The 21196-nt window shown below is 55.2% G+C and overlaps 1 protein-coding gene across 4 annotated transcripts in view; it reads left to right on the top strand.

Annotated features, from left to right (window-relative positions):
- Positions 1–3220: 3220 nt before the first annotated feature.
- LOC120401418 overlaps positions 3221–21196 on the top strand; it is a 46153-nt gene continuing 28177 nt past the window's right edge. For 2 of the 4 annotated variants that reach the window (XM_039531389.1, XM_039531386.1), the window contains exons 1-9: positions 3781–4950; positions 9355–9462; positions 14862–15023; positions 16287–16418; positions 16664–16855; positions 17479–17562; positions 19128–19246; positions 19407–19521; positions 20416–20502. In XM_039531389.1, coding sequence (XP_039387323.1) covers positions 4525–4950; positions 9355–9462; positions 14862–15023; positions 16287–16418; positions 16664–16855; positions 17479–17562; positions 19128–19246; positions 19407–19521; positions 20416–20502 — 1425 coding nt within the window. In that variant the 5' untranslated portion in view covers positions 3781–4524. Of the gene's footprint in view, positions 4951–9354; positions 9463–14861; positions 15024–16286; positions 16419–16663; positions 16856–17478; positions 17563–19127; positions 19247–19406; positions 19522–20415; positions 20503–21196 lie in introns of all 4 variants that reach the window. The other 2 variants (XM_039531388.1, XM_039531387.1) reach the window with 2 other exon arrangements.

Genomic DNA, 21196 nt, shown 5'->3' with positions numbered 1-21196 from the left:
CTTTTGGGGCATCTAGTAAGGTATTCTTAAATGATTCCCAATGATTATTCATGTTTTGGAGACAGCAAGAAAGAAAAATCCTCATGCTTCCACATAGCAATTTGCATGAGTGTAATAGTGTTCCTACCTGACACTAGAATGTAAGTGGCATCAATACCCAAAAGTAGCACTCCCCACTATGATCTACATTGCACCAATACCCATCACTAGCATTCAAGTGGATGTAAATTGCTCAGGACCCCAGATCCTGTGGCACATTTTGCATGAATGGGCAGGTCTGCAGGGGGAACTAAATTTGGAACACAGGTTCTCATCCTCAGCTTGGTCCTTCACTCCGCTAGTTGATGGCCACATGGAGACTGAGCACCTTGAAATGCTTAAAAAGGACCCGATCTGGCCAGTGCTTGGAACAGGGTTGTTGGGCTGTAACTCTCTTGGGCCAGAGTGAAAGGTTGGATTTTTTGAGGGCTAGGGGTATAACAAAGGGAGAATGGGAGAGCACCGAGCAAGGCCTCTTTTCCCCCAAAGTATAAATATCTCCCCTATTGGACAGCCAGCGGGAACCAAAATAAAGTAGGTAGCACTGGCTAATGTTCCCAGAGTCTTCATGCAGGACACCCTTAGGTTACAGCAGAGCTTGCAAACAGCTGCCAGGTGGCCTTAGAAAGTATAGTTACTGCACCACCGGAGGGCCAGCCTCATAGCCTCTGGAGCCCCCAATAACAATAGATTATAGCGCCTCTTAGGGGCTGTGGTCAACTTGCTCCTAAACCCCCTAAAGATTACTTCTCCAGCTGAGTCCTCCATTCCTCCTGAGAGCTATGGACCAGCCCTGAATGCAAGTGGCTATGTCCCGCCACTCCCCATGCCCACTTTCTCCTAGGCTGAAGCACAAGTGCCTGTGTTATTTGGATGTATTACTCTCCCCAGGGGAAGCAGCAGACAGTGAGGAGCAGGGTGTGGGTGACAGGGCAGCAGTTGCTGTGGGGGGTTGGCTGTATTTTTAACTCAGCCGCCTGTTTGGGGTTTCAATAGGGCCTTGTACTGAAACAGAACCCTGCACTGCTGCTGCTGCCAAACTGTGTTATTGTGCAGGACAGATGTTGTTAATGCAATCCCCTCCTTCTGCCCCCAGCGCTAACCGTCCTGGATGTGCCGGGAGCCAGCACGACCATCCCGACAGATGGGGTCATGGGGTCGACCACTATCACTTACACTGAGCATGTGCCGTCCCCCCCTCCCCACCCCGAAGCGAGAGTTTAAAGGGGCAGCTGGTGAGGAGGAGAATTTTTGTTGTTTCTCATTGCTGGGGACATTATTTCTGTTTGTGCTGGAGACAGGTCAGGTTGTCAGGGGGAGCTGGGGCAGTGAAGGCTCCTCTTTGGGGAAAGATCCAGGGACGTTCCCTGAGCAATCCCGGAGAAGGAAGAATCCCAACAACTGTAAGAGCCATTCGGGTTATATGGGTCCTCTCTTAGGGCTGATTTCCATTTGGAATCTCAGTGCTGGGGTGCATCCCAAGACAGGGTTGATCCACGGGGGCACCTTTCTCCCTCAGCAGCATTTGGCATGGGACACTCAGAAGCTGCGGGCTAGGGCTGCTTGTTTGGGGGGCAGGGTCACGTTTCTCTGCTATAATAACCTTGCCCTGATCTAAACATGAAGAGGTGCTGTTTGGAGCTGGGCATTTTCATTGCTCTGAGAAGTGGGATGCGTGCAAGCAGACAGTGCACGCCACAGCAGGGGAGGACAAAGATGGGGATAGGAGACAGCCAAGATCAAGACTGCTGGCAGTGAGCTATTAAAGAAGCCATTGCTCTGTATAAAATTCAGCCCTTGGACTGAATCCTTCCTTGGGTTACTCCACAGGCTGTGATAGGGCTACTCAAGATAGCAAAGTGTTTGCTGGAGCAGGCCCCAAATCTGCCCATGGGACACACACCATGCCTCCTTGTCTGCATAAAAGGGGGACTATTTTACCATGAGTATTTTTCTTGTCTTCCTAGATTTTTCCCAGGTACAGGCCACCTCGAGCGTGAAAGCTGCCCAAGGGGAAAACTGTTGCTGAGCTTGCGGTAAGAAGGCTGAGTGTAATATACACAGTCCAAGGCAGAGCTACTGTTAGCTGAGCTCCTCTTGGTAGTGGTGTAGGGTTGGATCCTTTGGCTTCTCTTGGGCAGGCACTACCATGTATCCCCATTCATAAATACAGAGGGTGCTTTACTAAGCTGGCATATTCCCTGCTATTCATAACGGATGGTAAGACTTGCCCTAGGCTGCGCACCTCCAATATGCAGCTTTCAGTCCCAGGTGACCACTTTTAAAGGCAGCCTCAGGAAGGATGGTCCAGGGGCTGGGATACTGGCCAAGGACTAAGGAGACATAAGTTCAGTTCCCACAGACTTCCTGTGTGTTCTTCAACCTTAGTCTCTCTGTCCCCCATTTATAATGTGGGGATGATAGCTCTGCCTCACAGGGTGTTGTGAGGATCAATACACTAAAGACTGTGAAGTGCTCAAATCCTATGGTGATGGAGGCCACAGAAATATATCAGATGGCTGGACAAAGATCCAGTCCTACTAGGTAGCTTTTCCTGATTTCCCTGTGCATTGTATTAGAAAATCTATTGTCACCTCTGCCACTATGCTGCATGCTGTGGCCATGGGGAATTTCACCTACTACTAGACCTAAAGATTTCCCATGAGCTGCTGGCAGTATGGGGCCTATGACTCACAGCAGAACAGTTCTGAGTCCACCCCCTAGATCTGGCTCACACTGGCACTCAGGAGTTTGCTACCCTATTATATAACACAGGCACCTGACCAGAGCATCCCCATGGATCCTTGCTGAGACCTCAGCCCCTGCAAAGGTGAGGCTGAGCCCCGCTAGGGTGCTGCTGCTGCGAGAGGGCAGCGGGCAGTTCCCGGGGGGCGCGGGGGGAAGGCGGCTGGCTGGGGCAAGGGGCCAGCAGAGGTGGTGGTCCTGGCCCTGCAGAGCGGAGGGGGGCCGGAGGGCTGGCCCAGCAGCGCCCCCCCCCCCCGTGTTCCCCGTTGCCATGGCGCCCGGAGAAGTTTCCTTGCCGAGGGCCGCTCCGCCGCCCATCCCGGTGGAATTCAATTGCATCATCGCCTCCGGCGCTCGGTTGCCTGGACAACGCCGGTCACATTCGGAGATGATGTTCCCTCCCCGGCCCCAGTCCGCGCGCTGCGCCAGGGGGCAGCAGAGAGCCGCGGGGCAGGGCGGCGCGCGGGCCGCAGCTGGGATCCCGGCCCCTGGCGCGCGGCAGTGCCGGGCAGCGCCCCGGGCCCCCGCTACAGCGCCGGGGAGCGGGGCTGGAAGTGAGCTCGGGAGCCGCATGACCTCATGCTCAGGAATTGCCTGCCGGACGGGCTGGGCCCGCGCGGGAGAGAGGGAGCCGGGCCGAGGGAGGGAGCCGGACGCCGCGGGCAGGGCTGGAGAGGCGTGAGCCCCGCGGGGCTGGATCCCCGCTGCGGGTGGGCAGGATGCACCGCCCGCCCGAGCTGCTGACCCCACTGTGCGTCTGCCCCGCAGAGCCCGGCCCGGCGCCCTGAGCGCAGTATGCCCGCCCCGCTGCTTCTGCTGCCGCTGCTGCGCACCCTCCTCGCCCGCCTGCTGCTCCTGGCTCGCAAGCGCCTCCTGCCGCTGCTCCGGCGCCTGGGGGCCCGCCTGGGCTCTCGGGAGTCCCGCGAGGCGGTGCTCACCTGCCTGCTCTGCATCCTCAACCTGCGCAAGAAGGCGGACGACTGAGACCTCGAGCCTCCCCTGGCGCTGCGGGGACAGCGCCGTGCACTTAGCCAGGGAGGGGGAGCGCAGCCTGCCAGCAGAGGAGAGCACCCTGCGCCTGCTCTGTCCAGCCCAGGGGAGGACAGGGAGCCCACCGAGGGGGGAGGAGAGACTGCAGCAGCCAGCCTGGGAGTGGGGGAAGGTCTCTTAACACCCCGCGGGAGACCGGCCTGCCCCCTGGGAGCAGACTCATCACTCCTCATCTCAGCTCTGCAGAGCTGCCCCGTTTCCAGCCTTTTCCTGGGAGGATCATTTTCATCATCTTGGTCTGAAGATGGGATCCATCCCCCCCCTCACCTCCCTTCTTCTCTCCCGCTCTTCAACTCCTGTTTTCTGACAGCCCCTCTGGAAGGGGATCCCTCCTCTTGGCCCCCCCCAGGGGCCTGGGATGGTTATTTTGTGACTTTCGCCCTTCAGAAGGGTTGGAAGCCCCACGGTTTGGGCCATTTCAAAGGAGGCTGGACAGAGGCCTGGGGAGTGATCTGGCCCTGGGCCCTGGGGGACGGACTAGACGGCACCAACTGGGGCTTCTCCATCTCTGTTTCTGGAGGCGGAGTTCAGCTGAAATCCTGTGTCGTTTCCTTGCCTCGAGGTTTGCAGGCTGCTGGCTGGATCCTTTTCTGCCTTGCCTCTCCTTTGGCAGCAGTGGGTGGGGAGTTTGGGGTTGTGATATCCCCCACAATCTCCTGGGGACTCCACAAGACCGATGTTTGGGGGAGGATGTCCGGCAGCACGGCGAGGAAAATCCAGCCCTTCACCATCAGCACCAAGCTCTCCCTGCCCAAGTGCACGGTGGACTTCCCTGGGGACTCCTGCCCTGATGACACCATGGCTGGTCTGGATAACCATACCCTGCGCCAGAACCTCAATGAGTGTGTCCCCCTGTACTTGGCTCAGGCCCAGTCCAGCCCTGTGCCCCCTGGAGGTGGGTTCCAGAGCACTAGCCCAACTGAGGAGGGCATCACCGATGAGGACCAGCTCAACCGCAACTCGCTAGCCCGTTCCATTAAGAAGATCACGCTGTCTAACTGGCATGGGGAGCCTGGCCCAGGCAAGGAAGGGGTGTCTAGGGGCCCAGTCCAGACCAGCTGTGAGAGGAATCACAACAACAACAACAGCAGCAGACCAGGGAAAGCTCAGTTCAAGGTAAGGACTCTTTGTACCCTGGCCCCCGGACCCTGCATAGGCACGGTCCTTTGCTGTGCTCTGTTGCTCTGCATTCTGCCTCTCTGTTACATGAGGGCTAGATCTGCCCTCACCCCCTCTCAATCCCCAGCTATGAGAGTCTGCATGTCTGCTGCTCTCTTTCCTTCCCAGTGAGAGGAGATAGCACAGGCAATGTGTGGAGGGAGACAAACATGGGTCTTTCTTGGGGAAGGATGTCCCTTCTTGTAAAGGGCCTCTGGGAGCTTGGCTGCTTCTCTGTTTGTCCTGTTATTGAAGACCAGTAGGACCTCCAACCACATGAGTCTGTAGAGGCAACATTACCCCCACCCCCAGGGGGAAGAAACCCGCAGTGAGGGGGAGTTTGGAGACAAGAAGATGAGCATGCCTTTGGGGATACATCTGAATTCAAGCACACAGGGCTCCTCTCTCTGAATCACCTTGGTAATCCCCACACCTCTCCCTAGGGGACCTCACAGCAATTTTTTTTGGGCGGGGGGGCAGTATCATTATCCTCCTTTTACAGATGGGGACGTTGAGGCTCAGAGGGGAAGGTCTCTTCCAGGGACCACACATTATGTCAGAGTCAGGAACAGAACCCAGGAGTCCTGACAGCCAGTCACCTGTGCTCTAACCACTCTAACACACTCTAATCGCTTGATGTTTGAGCTCAGAATACCCCCTTGGTGGCCTGAGGCTGGTGCTGGGAGAAAGCAGCTGAGATCTCAAGTAGAAACTCCCCATGATTTAACCCCAAAACAGCTGCTTTCATAGTGGGGCAAGACTGGGAAGAGAGCAGAGTACATGATCACCAAACCTCTGAGCTTCAGTGCCAGTAAAGGCCAGACAGCCTCACGCAAGCCTCTGGTGTGCTCAGCACACAGCCAGATCATTTTTTTTTCTTTTTTGCTAATGCCAAGCTTTTATTCAATGCCAGTTACAGACTTTGGAGGGGGCAGGTCACCCCGTGATCGGCAGGTGGGGGCGGGGACCTCCGGCCGGGCTCGGCAGCAGGATTTAAAGGGCCGGAGCTACGGGTAGCTCGGGGCTCAGCTGCTGTCGCCCAGGGTGAGCCACTCGAAAAGATACTCGCCCAGCCCTGCCTCTGGCGCCCCCACACGCCGCAGGTTGGTCATGTGGTTGCACAGCTTCTTGAGGAGCTTCACCTCCTCGTCCAGGTAGTGGGTCTCCAGGAAATCGCACGTGTGTGGGTCCGCGTGGCTCGTGGCCACCTTGTGCAGGTCCAGCAGTGCCTGGTTGATGGTTTTCTCCAGCTTCAGGGCGAAGTCCATGGTGGCCGCCCCGTTCCCCCACCCGTTTCTGGATGGCCTGCAGGGGGATTGCCCCCCCCCCCGGCGGTTCTGGAAACCCAGCAGCCGCTCAGCCTGTTCCCACTTCTCGCTAGGCAGCTTGACTGAGCAGTCCCCAGCTTGGGCAATGAAAGGGGGATTCTCATAGATCCTTTGCCTCCTCTTTTTTGGGTGGCGAGGGGAGGTGCAATAATTGCTTTTTTCCCCCTGTTATTTGGGACTCGGGAGATTGAGTGAGTGGGTCAGTCCCCACAGAAGGGGGCTGGAAGGGAGGGGCGGTCTGCGAAATAGGGCTTTGTAAGAGAGGGAAGGACAGAGGGCTGACAGGGAGTCAGGACATGTTAGGAGTACAGTGTGCTGGAGTGGAAGCTGTGTTAGAAGAGAAGGAACTGTAGTATCCAGACAGGGTGAGAGGGGGGCTGAAAAAGAGAGAGAATTACATGTTAGTACACACTCATTCTTGGCCTGCAGCCCCCACTGCTATCCCAGCCCTGGGCTCTGTCAGTGCCCCTTACTCCTCTCCCTGCTATTCCAGTCCTTGGCTCCCCACGCACAGCTCTGCTGATGCGCCTCACTCCTGGCCTGCAGCCCCGCTGTTATTTCCGTCCTGGACTTCCGACACACAGCTTTTCCAATGCCCTTGATCCTGAATTGTAGCCCCCTGGCCCCTCCCTTCCTCTCCCCACTGTTCCAGCCCTCGTGAGTGCAAACTGATGTGCCAAATTAACATCGAAGCAGAGAAGCATCTTCTTCAGTGGTGACCCACTAACACATTACCTCACTGCAGTATCTCATTAGACCCCAAGGAAGAGTCCTTTAAGATGACCCTGAATCCTCAGCCAAGAACATGTGTGCGCGTACACACGCATGTCTCCCTGGCATTGAGCCCTATAGGGTCTGTGCTGGTTCCTCCTCCAGGTGGCTCTGGTTTACATGGTGGTGGCTGGCAGTGAAAGTCCCAGCCAGTCAGGGGCACCCTCCTCTCATTTGCAGCCTCCAATCCCCAAAGCAAAGCGAGGCCTAACTTAGTTCTTCATTTCACGTGCACTCCAGAGCTGTCTGCTGGAGGGGCTGGGCGAGCGCGCAGCAGTTCGGCAGGAAGGATGAGGTCATCGCATGCTGACAGCCCTGTTTTCCTGAAGCTGGCGGATTGCGAGGCACAGTGTGTATAACGTGCCTGTGTCACCTGCAGGCTTATCTCCCATTGCTGAGCGCTGGGTGGGGAAGGGCCGAGCAGGCCACAATGGGCGTGGGGACAGGACTGCCCATGAGTGGTTCCCTGGATACTGTGCCTGGCACAGCAGCAGCCACTCAGTGTCTCTAACCACCTGCCGTTTCACAAACAGGATAGACGCTAATGTACATATGCATCCGTCACCTCTGTGGGGGGTCAGACCTGTGGGCACTGGCTGGGCAGGGAGGGCCCTGCTCCCTGTGAGATCTGCTCATCCCACAGTTGCCAGGATGGTTCTGTCTGGGCGTGTTCAGCTCAATTAGACTTTTCTGCTGTTTCTGATCATCCTTTGCCGCCTCATGTCCCCTTTCCTGCTAAAGGTGGGCTGCCTCCACCTGTGAAGATGAGGCAGATAGTGCTGTTGCAGGGCTGCTTGAGCCTGCCAGAGGCAGTACAGGGTGTGCGTGTAGCGTAGGTGCCAGGGAAATGGTAGCGAGAGGACTCCCAGGGTGTGTCAGCTACAGAGATTCCTGGGACGTTTGCTGCTGCCTGACATTTACAGCATATAGCTAGAGCCCTGCAAATCTGCGCATAGCTGCGTGATATCTGCAGATACCTGAATCTGCACACGCAGATTTCCGTGGACCATGTTTGCAGATCGGATGCAGATACAGATTCTGTATCTGCACAGGTCTCTATATATAGCCATCCCGACAGGGCCAAGCCAGCACGACTGCAGCACTGGCACTAAAGGCTGGGGAGGGGATGGGTTCAGAGCCTGAGCTCCAGCCTGAGTGGGAACGTCTACACAGCTGTTTTTAGCTCTGTGAGCCTGAGTGTCTAGACCTGGGCTCTGAGACTCGCTGCCATGGGGTTTGTTTTGAATCATAGACATACCCATGGGGTCCAGACCTGCAAGCCTCACTCCCATGAGGAGCCCCATTGACACCTATTCCTGTGAGGGAAGGTGGTGAGCAAGACTTGGCCTAGAATGGCTTTGTCTATTGGTTAGAGCAGGGTTGACCAGGAATCCTGGGTTCTGTTCCCAGCTCTGCCACAAATGTGTTGTGTACCCTTGGGCAAGTCTTTCCTCATCCCTGTTTATAAAATGGGGCTAACGGTATTGACCCACCTCCGAGGGGGCTGTGTGAGGCGGAGCTAATGTTTGCAGAGTGCTTTGAGCCCCTCGGATGGCAGGAGCTCAGGACGTGGGCAGTGTTATTCCCAAAGAGACGATATCAAAGATAGAGAGTGACTAGCACATACCCTAAGGACTCTCTCTGCACTGTAAGCGAGCCCCTGTTACTAGCTTCTCTTCCAGCTGTTGTCCCCTGTACTATAAGAGCAGAAGTGACTCCAGATGTTAAAGATAACCCACGTTTCTGCCAGCACAGACGGGAGAATTGCAAGCAGCCAGTATCCTAGAAGTCCTGGGTATAATTCCCAGCCTGCTCTGAAACACAGTCCACACACTGTGCAGAGTCCAACCAATCCCACACCCCTCTCTTTCTGGCTCTATTAACAGTAACAAGGTAACAACATACAGCTCAGATCAGACTGTCTCCCCAAGCCTGACTGCTCCTAGGGTTTCTTCTCTGGACCAGCTCAGCCCACACCCTAGATCTTCTCTTCCCAAACAGGTGGAGTGCTGAGCCACCTGCCTCAGAGAGGCAGCCAAACCCACTTAACCCTTTCCTAGCAGGATCAACAGCCACTAACAGGAGGGTGGTGGGGGTTCAGGCAAACACAGGTAGCATGTCACTATGACCTTCAGGGGGTCTCCACCTGAAAGCCCCTATCCAAGGAGCTCAGGCTTTGGCTGCTCGGCGAAGAGGTCTCCAGACCTCTCTTGGTGAGTGGGTGAGACTCAGCCCTTACAGACTGCTTCTTCTCCACCTCTAGGTCTTCCTCAGAAAGGAAGTGGATGTGGAGGAAGAAAAGCAGGAGGCCAGGAGCCCCCATGCTGGTGATTTGTGCTCTCCGCTGGACAAAGGCCCTCCCTTCCATATGGTACGTCCCTGGTTCTCTTGATTTATAAGAGCCTGTGTGGGTCTTGTACTGGGGTGGGATATTCTGGATTGGTTTGGTGCTGTGTGAATGTGGTCTGCAGGGGACGTTTCCTGAGCACAAGGGTAGCTGGGAAAAGTGAGATCCCTCCTCCCAGGCCTGCCATTGTGATGAAATGCCGGTGGAGCAGGGGCTAACGAAGACTCAATGGGGCAACATGCTTGCCAGCTCTGAGGTTTGAGGCTGAGTAATGTACATGGGCCAATCCCTATAAGTGAGCGAGCTTGTCATGTCTGTAAAGCAGGCCCAGCGGGCTCAGCTGTGAACTGCCTCCGTCCAGGGCAGGGCAGGGGGCGTTCATCAGATCCTGCTCTGAAAAGTGCATGACTGGTGCAGACACATCCTGGGCTTCCAGCCATTTGAATGGCCTAGTGTGCGGAGGGCTGCAGCAGCAAAGGGAATGGACTGAGCGTTTAAACAGGAAGGTGAAGGGGGCTGGAGAGTCCAGGGATGGATACCTGAAGGGAAGCAGCATCCCACCCCTCCCTCCTCAGGCTTCCATTCCTCATTGGCCTCCCTGTACCCTGCTGCTGGTCTCCTGGGGAAGCAGTAACAGTGTTAGAAGAGTCTATGCTGCCTGTAGCCCTGTTGCTGAGCGTCCCTGGCACAAGCGTTGCTGCTGCTTATTTAAGCAAGGCTGCACGAAGGTACCATGGGCAGGTCACATGACAGCATCAGACTCTCTCTTTCCAGGGTTTTTTTTAAACTATTTCTCTAGCCCTCGGGGTTGTGCAGAAAAGCTGGAAAAATGTGGTCCATGTGTAACAAGCGCAGTAAGATCTGCCAAGAGCCTGAAACGAGTGCTCTGGGGAGGGTGGGGTACACTGCCCCATCTGTGTCCGGTAACTCCGCTGCTCCAGGTCATCCCCACCGTCTGACACCATCCCAGCAGAGCACTCTGTGTGTTGGGGAGACCCTCATCGCTAGGGTGGTGTTGCAAATTCCCCCTCCCCCAAGTCCTCTGCTACAATGGCTGAGGGCAGAATCTTCCCTTTCCAGGGATGGATCCCAGCCCACCTGAAGACAGGGAGCAGTGATCCAGAGAGGGTGGGGCTTCCCACCAGCCCAGCCTAGGGCTCTGGTACAGGTGACCCAAGTGGGATTGGGGCCATGTGCAGAGCCATGCATGCCCATGGCATAGTGACCCCCATCGGGGGCGTGTCTAGGGCCCTGGATTGCCTTTGTCCAGCCCTGATGTAAGGGCAGGTTTGGTAAGAGGGCTAGGTGAGGGTCGCAGGTTTGTTGAAGGAGGCAGTGAGCAGAGTGCCTGCTGGCTTGGTTTGGGGTTGTATGGGGGAGGGGTTTGTCCACCCAGTTTGGATCAAGCCTCATTTTCCAGCTGTTTTATTCTGGGTCCTGTTGCTGGAGCTCTGAGCTTGAGTCTCCTGTGGACAGTGCAGCTGTCATACCACCCCTGCCTTCTCTCGCCAAAGCACTGGGGGGATGGCCAGGATGTCTGGTCCCCCATTCAAACAGAATTCGAGCCCCCAGAAGCTGTTGGAGGCTTCCCTAGAGCAGAATGGGGCACCCCACAATGAGGCACAGGGAGGGACAGGAGAGCCCCTTGGCACTGGCCATAGACCAATAAGGTCCTGGGCCCAAGGGACCCAGGACATGGAAGTCTGGCCAGAGTCCTTCAGCCAGTGTGTCCCCCAGGCTGCATGGCTGCTGCTGTTTTCTAGGGAGAGGCTGCTGCTGTAACCTGGCTGTGTCCTGGTTTGGCCTTGACCCCGTGGCAGGGGGTATATGTCCTTTACATGAACCAGTCTCCAGATTTTTCTTGCCTTCTGCAGCAGGGCTGCTCAGGAGGCCTGGCTCAGCAAGCAGTCCTGCTGGGGGGTGGGGTGAATCGTCCTGCAAGAATACAGCTCTATTGATAAGCTGCCCAACTCACCACCCACAGCGCGGCCTTTTTCCACCTCTCCCCACTCCGTGCCAAGTGCTGTGCCTTGATCTGCCCCTTCCCAACCTGATCCACCAGGGCCTACGTTCCCTCCTCAGGATGTGCACACAACCCTCACTATTAAAACTGTGGCACATCACACTCTACTGACCGGCCACTGCCTGATCCCTGTCCTTGTGCCTCTTGTGCCCGGACTGTAAGATCTGTGGGGCATGCCCGTAGCTGGTACAACACCAGGCTTCTCAGTCTGCTCCATCTCCCAAGAGGGGCTGGCACTGAGCTCCCTCCATGCAGCAGGACATGAAATCCTCACAACCCCGGCCCTCCGCAGGGGTTTGTGCAGCTGGACCTCGGGTTGAGCTTGGAGGAAGGCCAGTTCCGTCTCTGGCTGACCTTAGCCGTCGCCCCCATCGGAGCTGGATCCCGGACAGAACATTCCATCAGTGCAGACCACGAGAGCGAAACCCCAGAGGAAATGCAGCGCTTCCCCCCCTTGATGAGTTACTTCAAATAAGAGTCTCCAGATGCCCCTGGAGGAGCTGTGGGCTGAGCTCCTGGGGAACGAAGAAGTGCCATGTGGGGAGGGAGGTGGGAGAATCGCCCTTTTGTTTCAGTTGCTCTCTTGCTTTGGAGCTCTGCTCATCACTAAAGGGCATTGGATGTTCGGGTGAGGAAAACCCTGTCCCCAGGGCCCTCGGGGTCTGGTGGGGGCAGGCATGGGTGTGGGATCAGGGCACTGCAGCCCCTTCCCCAGGAGGACAGAGCTCCAGAATCATTTCTCTATTGGGTGAATTTTATTCCTTTTAGCAGGAGGCAGCTGAAAGTGAGAGAACCAAGCCATACTCAGAGAGATGGTACTAAGCAAACTTCCTCCTGATGCAGGTCTGCTAATGCCTTTCATTTCTGGTCCTCCTCTCCACCCCCGACTATTCCTGTCCTGGGCTTCCCTCACACAGCTCTGCCAACGTCCCTCAATCCTGACCTGCAGCTCCCCTGCTATTTCCACTCCTTGAGCAGAAAGCACAAAATCTGTCACATTGCAAAGTAGCTTAAATATGTGGAGAGAGAGCCTTTGAGGCAGGGGTGATCCCCATTCCTGCCATGCCCATTCCTACCATGCTAGAGGGCAGTGGGCTCCCAGGCTGCTCCACTCCATTTTCTGGCTGAGTGCAGTTGACACAATGCTGATTGCTCCCCGTGCTCGGTGGGAGGAGTAGAGGGAAACTTCCAAGATAACTCTGTGCTTTGATGTTGTGCTTGAGGGCTAGGGGTTGGGGCCAGGCTTGAGAAGGAGGAGGAGGCAGCTGGGTGGGGGGGGTGGGAATGGGGATGCAGAGAGAGTGCAACAAATGTCTGAGCTCCTCACAGAAATATTCAGTTTCACTAAAATCAGCTACTTACCAGAGGACTGAAGAGCAGCACATGTTGTCCCTGGCTCTAAAAAGGAAGAAGGGTGATGCTGGGAATTGCGGCCTGCCTTATTGACATCACATGTGATAAACTAATTGAAATGATGATTAAAAGTAGGAATTATAAACCACATATCTAATCATGGGGACTAACCAGCGTGGCTTCTGCTGGGGAGAATAGGATCTATCAGAACTCTTTGAACATGTCAATAAAACAGTGGATAAAGGCAAAGCGGTTGACATAAGTTATTTGCACTTCCAAAAAGCCTTTGATTAAGTCCTGCACAGGAGGCTATTAAGAAAACTATGTAGCCATGGGGCGAGAGGCAAAATGCCATCAGAGATCACAGACTGGCGGAGACAGAAAACAGAGAGTCAGAATAACTGGTTGATTTTCAACATGGCGAAGGTTAGCAGTGAGGTGAGCCAAGGCTCCAGACTGAGACCAGTGCTGTTTGACAGATGTGTTCATCTGGAAAAGGGAGTGAGTCGGGAAGTGGGAACATCTGCAGCTAGCACAAAATTATTTAAGTTAGTCAAGTCCAGAGAAGAGTGTGAGGAACTTCAGAGGGATCTAACCAAGCTAGGTAAATGGGCACCACGATGGTGGGTGAGAGTGAGTGGTGACAAATACAGAGTAATGCATGTTGGAGGGAATAGTTTGAACTACTCATACACCTTACAGGGCATAGATGCTGGAAGCAGGGGTGTGGGGGGTCCTGCCTTGAAACGATTTCCATCATATACAGGGTTTACAGTTTGGTTTGATGGCTGTCAGCACCCTCACTATACAAATTGGTCTAGAACCCCTGTTACAGAGTTCTAAATTAACTGTGTCAGCTCAGGAAAAAGACCTGAGCATCATTGAGGACAGCTCAATAAAGACCTCTGCTCAGTAGGGAGCTGCTATCCAAAAAGAGAACCAATGTTCAGATGCATGAGGAATGGGATGGAGGAATGTCATTGTACAAATCTGTATTATGCCTGTTCTGCTCATCCGTCTCACAAAGAAACTAGACGAAATAGAGATGGGCCATAAGATTGATTAGAGATCTGGAAACACTTCAGAGTGAAGAGAGATTGAAAAGATTGGCATTGTTTATTTTAGAGAGGAGAGAAATAAGATGGGACGTGATCAAAGGATACAAACTAATGAAGTGTAGAGAAAGTAGGCCATTCTGTTCATAACACTAGAATAGGGAGCATCCAGTGAATTTGAAAGGTGGTATGTTTGAAACGAACCAAAGTAAACCCCTCTTCATTTGGGCTGTGGAACCCATTGCCACTAGATACCATTGAAGTCCAAAGCCAAGAACTTAGCAGGATTCAGCAAAGATTGGAGCTTTATCTGGGGAATGAGAATGTCCAGAGATACAACAATAGGGATTTTTAAGAGAGAGAAAGTTTTGGAAGGGTTGTGAACTCTTCTGCTTCTAGACGTAAGCCAACCTCTAACTGATGGGTGTTGGGGGAAACTTTTCACAGGAGCAGGTTCTCTTACAACTCCCTACTGTAGGGTTTCTTTCACTTCCTCTGAAGCATGGGCTACTGGCAACTGTCAGAGACCCTATCTGGATGTAGCTTAGGGCTGATCCAGTAAAGCAATTCCTGTGTAACATAAGGGAGAGGAAATGTACTGAACTAAGAGGAAGCAAATGGAGATGGTTGCATTTTATATTGTCTGTCTATTTAGATTGCAAACTTTTTGCAGCATGGATTGTGCCTAGGACTAGCCGAGTGCGGAGACCCATGTGTGTTTGTGATGCCACGACAAATTCTGTGAACGACAAGTGACTTCCGTCTCAGAAAAACACAGGACTAGAAACTCAGCTGGTGTAAATCATTGAAGTCAGTGAGCCAGATCCTCAGCTGGAGTGTCTTGGCAAAGAGCTGTTGAAGCCAATGGATAGTATTTAATGTTTGTGGGAACAAACCAGGCTGCCATCCCCTTTCATGTGTGTGTTTGGGTTGGCTCAGGTTTCCACCCCCAGGTAAGTGCACTAAGTCTTTCCATTCTTTGACTCTCTTAGGTTTCAGGATGCCATGCACCAGCCCCCTGGAAGGAAAGTGTCAAGAACAAGGAGCCAAGTGGAGTGGCTGGGCTGAAAACTGGCATCCGAAGCAGTGCAGGGCAGGCAAACGTCCCTAACCAGAGCCTTCTCATAGTCCAGTTCAACCGAGAGATAATGCAGGTAGAGTCCGGGGATCCCTGGAGGAAGGTCTGGGAGCAGGGAGCTCAGTGAATGTCTGGTTAATGGAGCAGTTGCCCAGGATGCTGCCCCACCACGGCGTGCTTCTACTTTGGGGGGGGGGGGGTTTGGCCCCTGGGGGGAGCAGTGATGGTAGGAGAAAGCTCCTTCCTTCCAGCTCCAGTGGAGGAATGAAGTGGGGATGTGTCCATGGCCGGAAGCCTTTCATCTGAGCAGCAGGAGTGTGAGGGGGAGTGAACGCTCAGCCCAAGCGAAGCCATTGTTGTGGCATAACGTCATATTTGGCTGCCTTTCTCCAGGCCGTCTGCCCCAGGGAGCGTGGGTCAGCCCGCATAGGGGCCCAGTTCCCTTCCCCCACCCCCCAGCAGCAGAGGCAGCACAGGAAAAGGGGTCACAAAGAAGGGGTGTCTCTGTCTGCTCTGCAGGGGGATGGTGGGGCAGTGGGGGGAGAGAGAATGAAAGGAGAACAGACTCCTCACACGGCGGGTAGAGAGATTGCCTGTGAGGCCTGCCCGCCTGGCTATGTCCTCTCCACTCAGCCTGCAAAGGGCCTTGGCTGCCAGGCGAGGGGGATGCGGCCCAGCCAGACTGCAGGGCTCTCCAGAGGCAGCCAGAAATTCTGGGCTTTAGCATTTCAGTCTCCTTCTCCCAGGGGCTGTGCCCACAGCCCCATTCCAGGGGACCCACGAGTGCAGTTTAGACCAGCGGCTCTCAAACTTTTGTACTGGTGACCCCTTTCACACAGCAAGCCTCTGAGTGCGACCCCCCCTTAGAAATTAAAAACACTTTTTATATATTTAACACCATTATAAATGTTGGAGGCAAAGCAGAGTTTGGGGTGGAGGCTGACAGCTTGCGACCCCCCATGTAATAACCTCGCGAGCCCCTGAGGGGTCCCAACCCCCAGTTTGAGAACCCCTGAGTTGGACTGTTCTTGTTCTGACAAATCAGGAGCTCCTGCGCCAGGTCAGCCCAATGGACCCATCTCCCCTGTATCCCCACCTGCACCACCTGAGACCAACGGGACATCTAGCCCAGTATTCCCTGCTGCCTGCTACCCCAGCACAGACCAATGGGCCATCTCCCTGTCATGCCAGGTCATCAGACCAATGGCCCCATGTATCCCAGTCTGGGATGGGCCCATTTACCCAGCTGTCACGCCAGCTCCTGGAAGAAGTGGCTCAATGCCATCCCCAGGCCTGTTTCAGTGGCATTCCCAGATCAGCGCTCCTCCCTGTGTTCCAGGCCGAGAGCTGGGTGCGAGGGAAGCTGCGGGATCTGAAGGATGGCTGCAATATCCAGGACTGGGAACGGGTGGCACAGACCCTGCAAAGAGACATGAGGGATTTTGAGAACACACTGATCAAACTGAACCAGGTATGGTGGGGGCTCCAGGACAGACCCACTCCCATTCCAGCCTCCTCCGCAGCAACCCCCTGGTGTCCAGCCTGAATCCTGCTAGAACTGACCCGATTGGGTCCATGCTGTCCTCTCCTGCACCCAGGCAGTGCCTGGCTATCCCTGTGTCTTTGGGCTCCTCCATGCCCAGTCAGTACCCCAGCAGGCCAGTGGATTCAAGGCTTAGGTTCTCTGAGCTGCTTCCCTTCCCTTCCTCTCCCCAGATGGGTGAGCAGCTCATGGGCCGGCCCAGCCCCAGTGTGGAGATTGTCAGGAGGCAGCTGCTGGCCCTGACGGAGCAGTGGCAGCTGCTGAAGCAGACAGCCGGGAATCAAAGCAAAGCGCTGGGCGGGCTGCGGAACCTGCAGGAGTTCAACAGGAGAGCGGAACAGCTGGAGGCTTGGATCAGGCAGAAGGTATGGGGAGTGGGAGAGCAGGCTGAATGGGACCTCCTCAGCCGTCTCCCCACTGCCTGGTGATGCATTAGGAATGTGCCCCACCCCCTGCAATGTCCAGGGGGCCCTGCCCCTGCAGTGGGGTCTCTGAGCCTTGCCACTGACTCTGTCAAAGGTTTGGCCCTTGAGCAGAGACTTGCCACTTGGAAAGGGTAGGGCAGCAGCCCGGGGCCCAGGATGGGACTGTAGGGTGGGAGGAGGTGGGGCCAGGGCTCTAACAGGGAAAATGCCACTTGATTAAAAATGGTACCGTCATACTCTCAGCCTGTAGGCAAATTGCATTTGCCATGGCAACCAGAAGCTAGCTGCCTGTGTAACGTAGAGTATGGCTGAGATCACCCCTGGACAGGGTGGTGGTGCTCCAGGGCATTTATCCCTGTTACAGAAGGGGAAACTGAGGCCAGGAGGGGAAGGGACTTGCCCAAGTTCACACAGTGAGCTGGGAGTGGGACCCAGGAGTGCTGACTCCCAGTTGTCCTGTCCTCACCCTAGACCTCCTGCTTCAGGTTCAGTCTGGGGCCGTTTCTCTGTAGATCTCTTGGCTTCCTCTGCCCTCTCTATGTTCTAACCCCCATCTGTCCCAGGAAGAGAAGCCCGTGCTGACTGCCCTTCTGCAAGAGAGCATGGACAAGATCCAGCTCACCCGCCACATCCTTGACTTAAAACAGGTGAGAGTCCCTCCCCTTGCCTGGCTGGGGCTTGGTCCCTGTCACCCCACTCCCAGGGGATGTCAGCTGAAGACCTCAGACTTCCCAGCCAGCGCTCCATCTCAGCTCCTCACTGGCTTGATGTTCTAGCCAGAGCAATGACTGATTGACCCAGGGTGAGCCGGGAACATCTCGGTAACCCCCAGCTTTGGGGAGGCCTCTGCATGTTCACACTGTTGAGCGTAGCGCCCCCTGGTGCCACAAGCGTCAGAATGCTCTTTGAAGCCATGTCCATCAGCCACAGAGTCCACTGTCCTGGGGCACCCAGACTCAGCTGGGCAGTGGCTCCTGCCCAAGTCTTTCAGCAGCCAGTGCTGGAGCATCTGGAATGGAGCGCATAGACTTTAAGGCCTGAAGGGACCATCATTATCACCTATCCTGACCTCCTGCACCCTGCAGGCCACAGAACCTCTCCCACCCACTCCTATAACAGACTCATAAACTCTGGCTGAGTTACTGAAGCCCGCAAATCACGGTTTAAAGACTTCAAGTTACAGAGACCCCACCATTTACACTAGTTTAAACCTGCAAGTGACCCGTGCCCCATGCTGCAGAGGAAGGCAAAATAACCCCCAGGGTCTCTGTCAATCTGACCTGGAGGAAAATTCCTTCCCCACCCCCAAAATGGTGATCAGTTAGACCCTGAGCATGTGGGTAAGACCCCCAGCCAAACACCTGGGAAAGAATTCTCTGTAGTAACTCAGAACCCTCCCCAGCTAGTGTCCCATCACCAGCAATTGGAGATATTTGCTGCTAGCAGTCACAGATCAGCTAAATGCCATTTGTGACCCAGTAGGGAGCGGGGCGGATTGACCTGAGAATGTCGTCTAGTTTTACTGGGACTGTCTGTACTGGGGATGGGAGAGCAGGGGATGACTTTAATTGAGGGAGGATACCTGAGCTTGTAACCTGAGCCAGGAGGGGGGTGGGGCCAGGTGACACCTTTGCCGGGGAAACTGGACAATGGTGGTGGTGGGGGGTTCTTTCGGTTTTGGGCTGGCTGGGAAGACGCAGGGAACCCCAAGTCTGGGGTCTAAGCTCCTTGCCCCCCAGAGAGACCTGGCTGAGGGGTCCTGGTTATACCTACAAGCCCTGCTTGGGACTGTGTTCCTGTCATCTAATAAACCTTCTGTTTTACTGGCTGGCTGAGAGTCACGGTGAATCGCAGGAAGTGAGGATGCAGGGCCCTGACTCCCCCGCACTCCGTGACACCATTGTAGTCAGTCCCATCACACCATCCCCTCCATAAACTTATCAAGCTCAGCCTTGAAGCCAGTTAGTTTTTCCTGCCCCCACTGCTCCCCTCGGAAGGCAGTTCCAGAACTTCACCCCTGTGATGGGTAGAAACCTTTGCCTAATTTCAAACCTAAGTTTGTTGATGGCCAGTTTAAATCCATTTGTTCCTGTGTCCACATTGACGCTTAACTGGAGCTGGAGCCAGGAGCTGATCTCTCCCATGGGGACTGGCTGGTTGTGCTGGGCCAGGGGAGTTGGTGGGATTTCTCTCTTTCTCTGTCTGAGCCCAGGAGGAGCAGCAGTTCCAGGGCCTGCATGAGGAGATGAATAGCCTGGCCCAGAAGCTGGAGAAGCACGGCAAGAGTGAGAGCAGGAGCATCTCCGCCCGGCGCAAGCACCTCAATAAAATGTGAGTGGGGAGGAGTCACAGCTGCCTGGGGGCTGCAGGGCTGGGCACAGGGAGGTCTTGGCCTGTGAGTCACATGACTGTGGGAACGGCTGGGGAGGCCGGGGGAGGCTGCACCGGGCTGCACGATCTGCAATAGCCTCCTCCTGCTTTCTCCACCCAGGTGGCTGCGGCTCCAGGGGACCCTGAAGGAACATCATGAGACCCTGCAGCTGGCCCTGGAGGTAGCTGCCTTCCTCCAGCAAGCGGACACACTCCTCAGAGCCATCCACGCCAAGGTACCGCTGAGGGCTCAGAGCAGGATCAGCTCTGGCCCCATCAATGGTTTGAGGGGCCCCGGGTGCCAGGATGGGAAGTTCTCACGCTAGGCTATCGGGCAGTTTGAAGGAAAGCCCACTCCTCTCTCAGCCCCTGACACCTGGGCTAGCACAGGGCTGGGGAGGGTGTGGAAGGAGTATTCTCCCCACCAGGAGGCCGGGGAGAAAGCCCCTTGCTTTGCTCTGCAGCTGCCCTCAGCCAGCCCCTGAGCATCTTGATGAGTTGTTTCTGCTCCTTCATGGCCACCAGCTCTGCAGCTGCAGGCAGGATATCAAGGGAGTTAAGGAGGGAGAGGGGGACCCCCAACGCAGCATAGAGGAAAAGAGCTTGGCTCTCCTGGCCAGTCAGAATGTGAGCTGCCCCACTGCCTGTGCCCTATCCCTATCAGGCACTGGGAATTGAGCTGAAGTGAGGACTCTCCCCAACCCCAGGGTGTGAGCGGAGCCCAAAGCCAGAAGGAGGCCATGGGGGGCCTGATGAGGGAATATCACACTCGGCCTCTTCTTCCCTGGGGCCTGTCTGTACTCCCAGGAAATGATGGACATTCCCTAGCACCTCTGGGAAGGTGACATTCTGGGGACTCCCTGCTCTAGGGCTGAGTCACCAGCTCCCCTGCCTGCTATGGAGTGGCCTCTCCGCTCAGCCAGACCCCTGAGTTACATCATTGCTGGTGCTGCGAGGGGTGATGGCCCCTGTCATTGGGGAGCAGGATTGGAGGAGGGGACTCCTGTGTGACATGGGGTGGAGGCTAGGATCACTCAGAGGGATCCAAATGGCACAGAGACACTGCAGAGAGCAGGGCCCTGTCCCCACCTTCCCCTAAGGGGTACAATGGCTGCTGCTTCTTTTTGCAGTGGAGGAACCTCTGTGGCGTGGGGAAGCAGGGAAACCCCGAGTCCAGCCGGGACCGAGACGTCAGGGATATTGCCAGCCAGGTCATGGTAAGTGTTGGCATTGCGCTGTCCCATACTTGTGGGGTTACATTATTCCTTGGTGGAAAGTTACAGTTGCGTGGTTACGAGAACAGAGGGATGAGATAAAGTTGTTATGAGAAAGTAGGGAACTGCCAGAGCGAGGCAAATGCCAGGTGGCCTAATTGGGATCAGATAAGTTGCATGGGAAATGGGAAACCAGTAGGCAAAGGGCCATGCATGTGAAAAGTGTGTGTATCAGACAAAGAACCAATCAGCAGCAATGTAATGTTGGTGTGTCTGATGTTTGCTAATATGGAGAAGCCTATATAATATAATGCATTGTAAATAATAAATAATTCAGCTTGCAATTATATTGGTTGTTGTGCTTTATCCGGCCCGCATGCAACGCAACACATACTCACCTGAAATGTCTCACCTGAGAGGCAAGGCATCCTGTGCGTGCCCTGACGGGACGTCTCCCCCCACCACCCGGCTTGGACATGGGCGTTACAGCCCCTAGCAGGGTGTGGCATGGGCAGAATGGCCTGGAGTCAAACCCTCATCTGGCCGAACTGCCAGCATCAAGGGGTTTGGCGTATGTCATGCCCTGAATCCTCTGTAACGGGGATGGTTGCATCCAGGGCTGCCTTCAGCTGTCCAGACTGGCATCTCAGAGGGGCTGGATCTTGGGCAGGATTTGGGGTGTGGAGAGGAGGGATCA

This window comes from Mauremys reevesii, linkage group 3, assembly GCF_016161935.1.
Source record: "Mauremys reevesii isolate NIE-2019 linkage group 3, ASM1616193v1, whole genome shotgun sequence".
Lineage (NCBI taxonomy): Eukaryota > Metazoa > Chordata > Testudines > Geoemydidae > Mauremys > Mauremys reevesii.
This window is presented reverse-complemented; position numbering and strand designations above follow the sequence as displayed.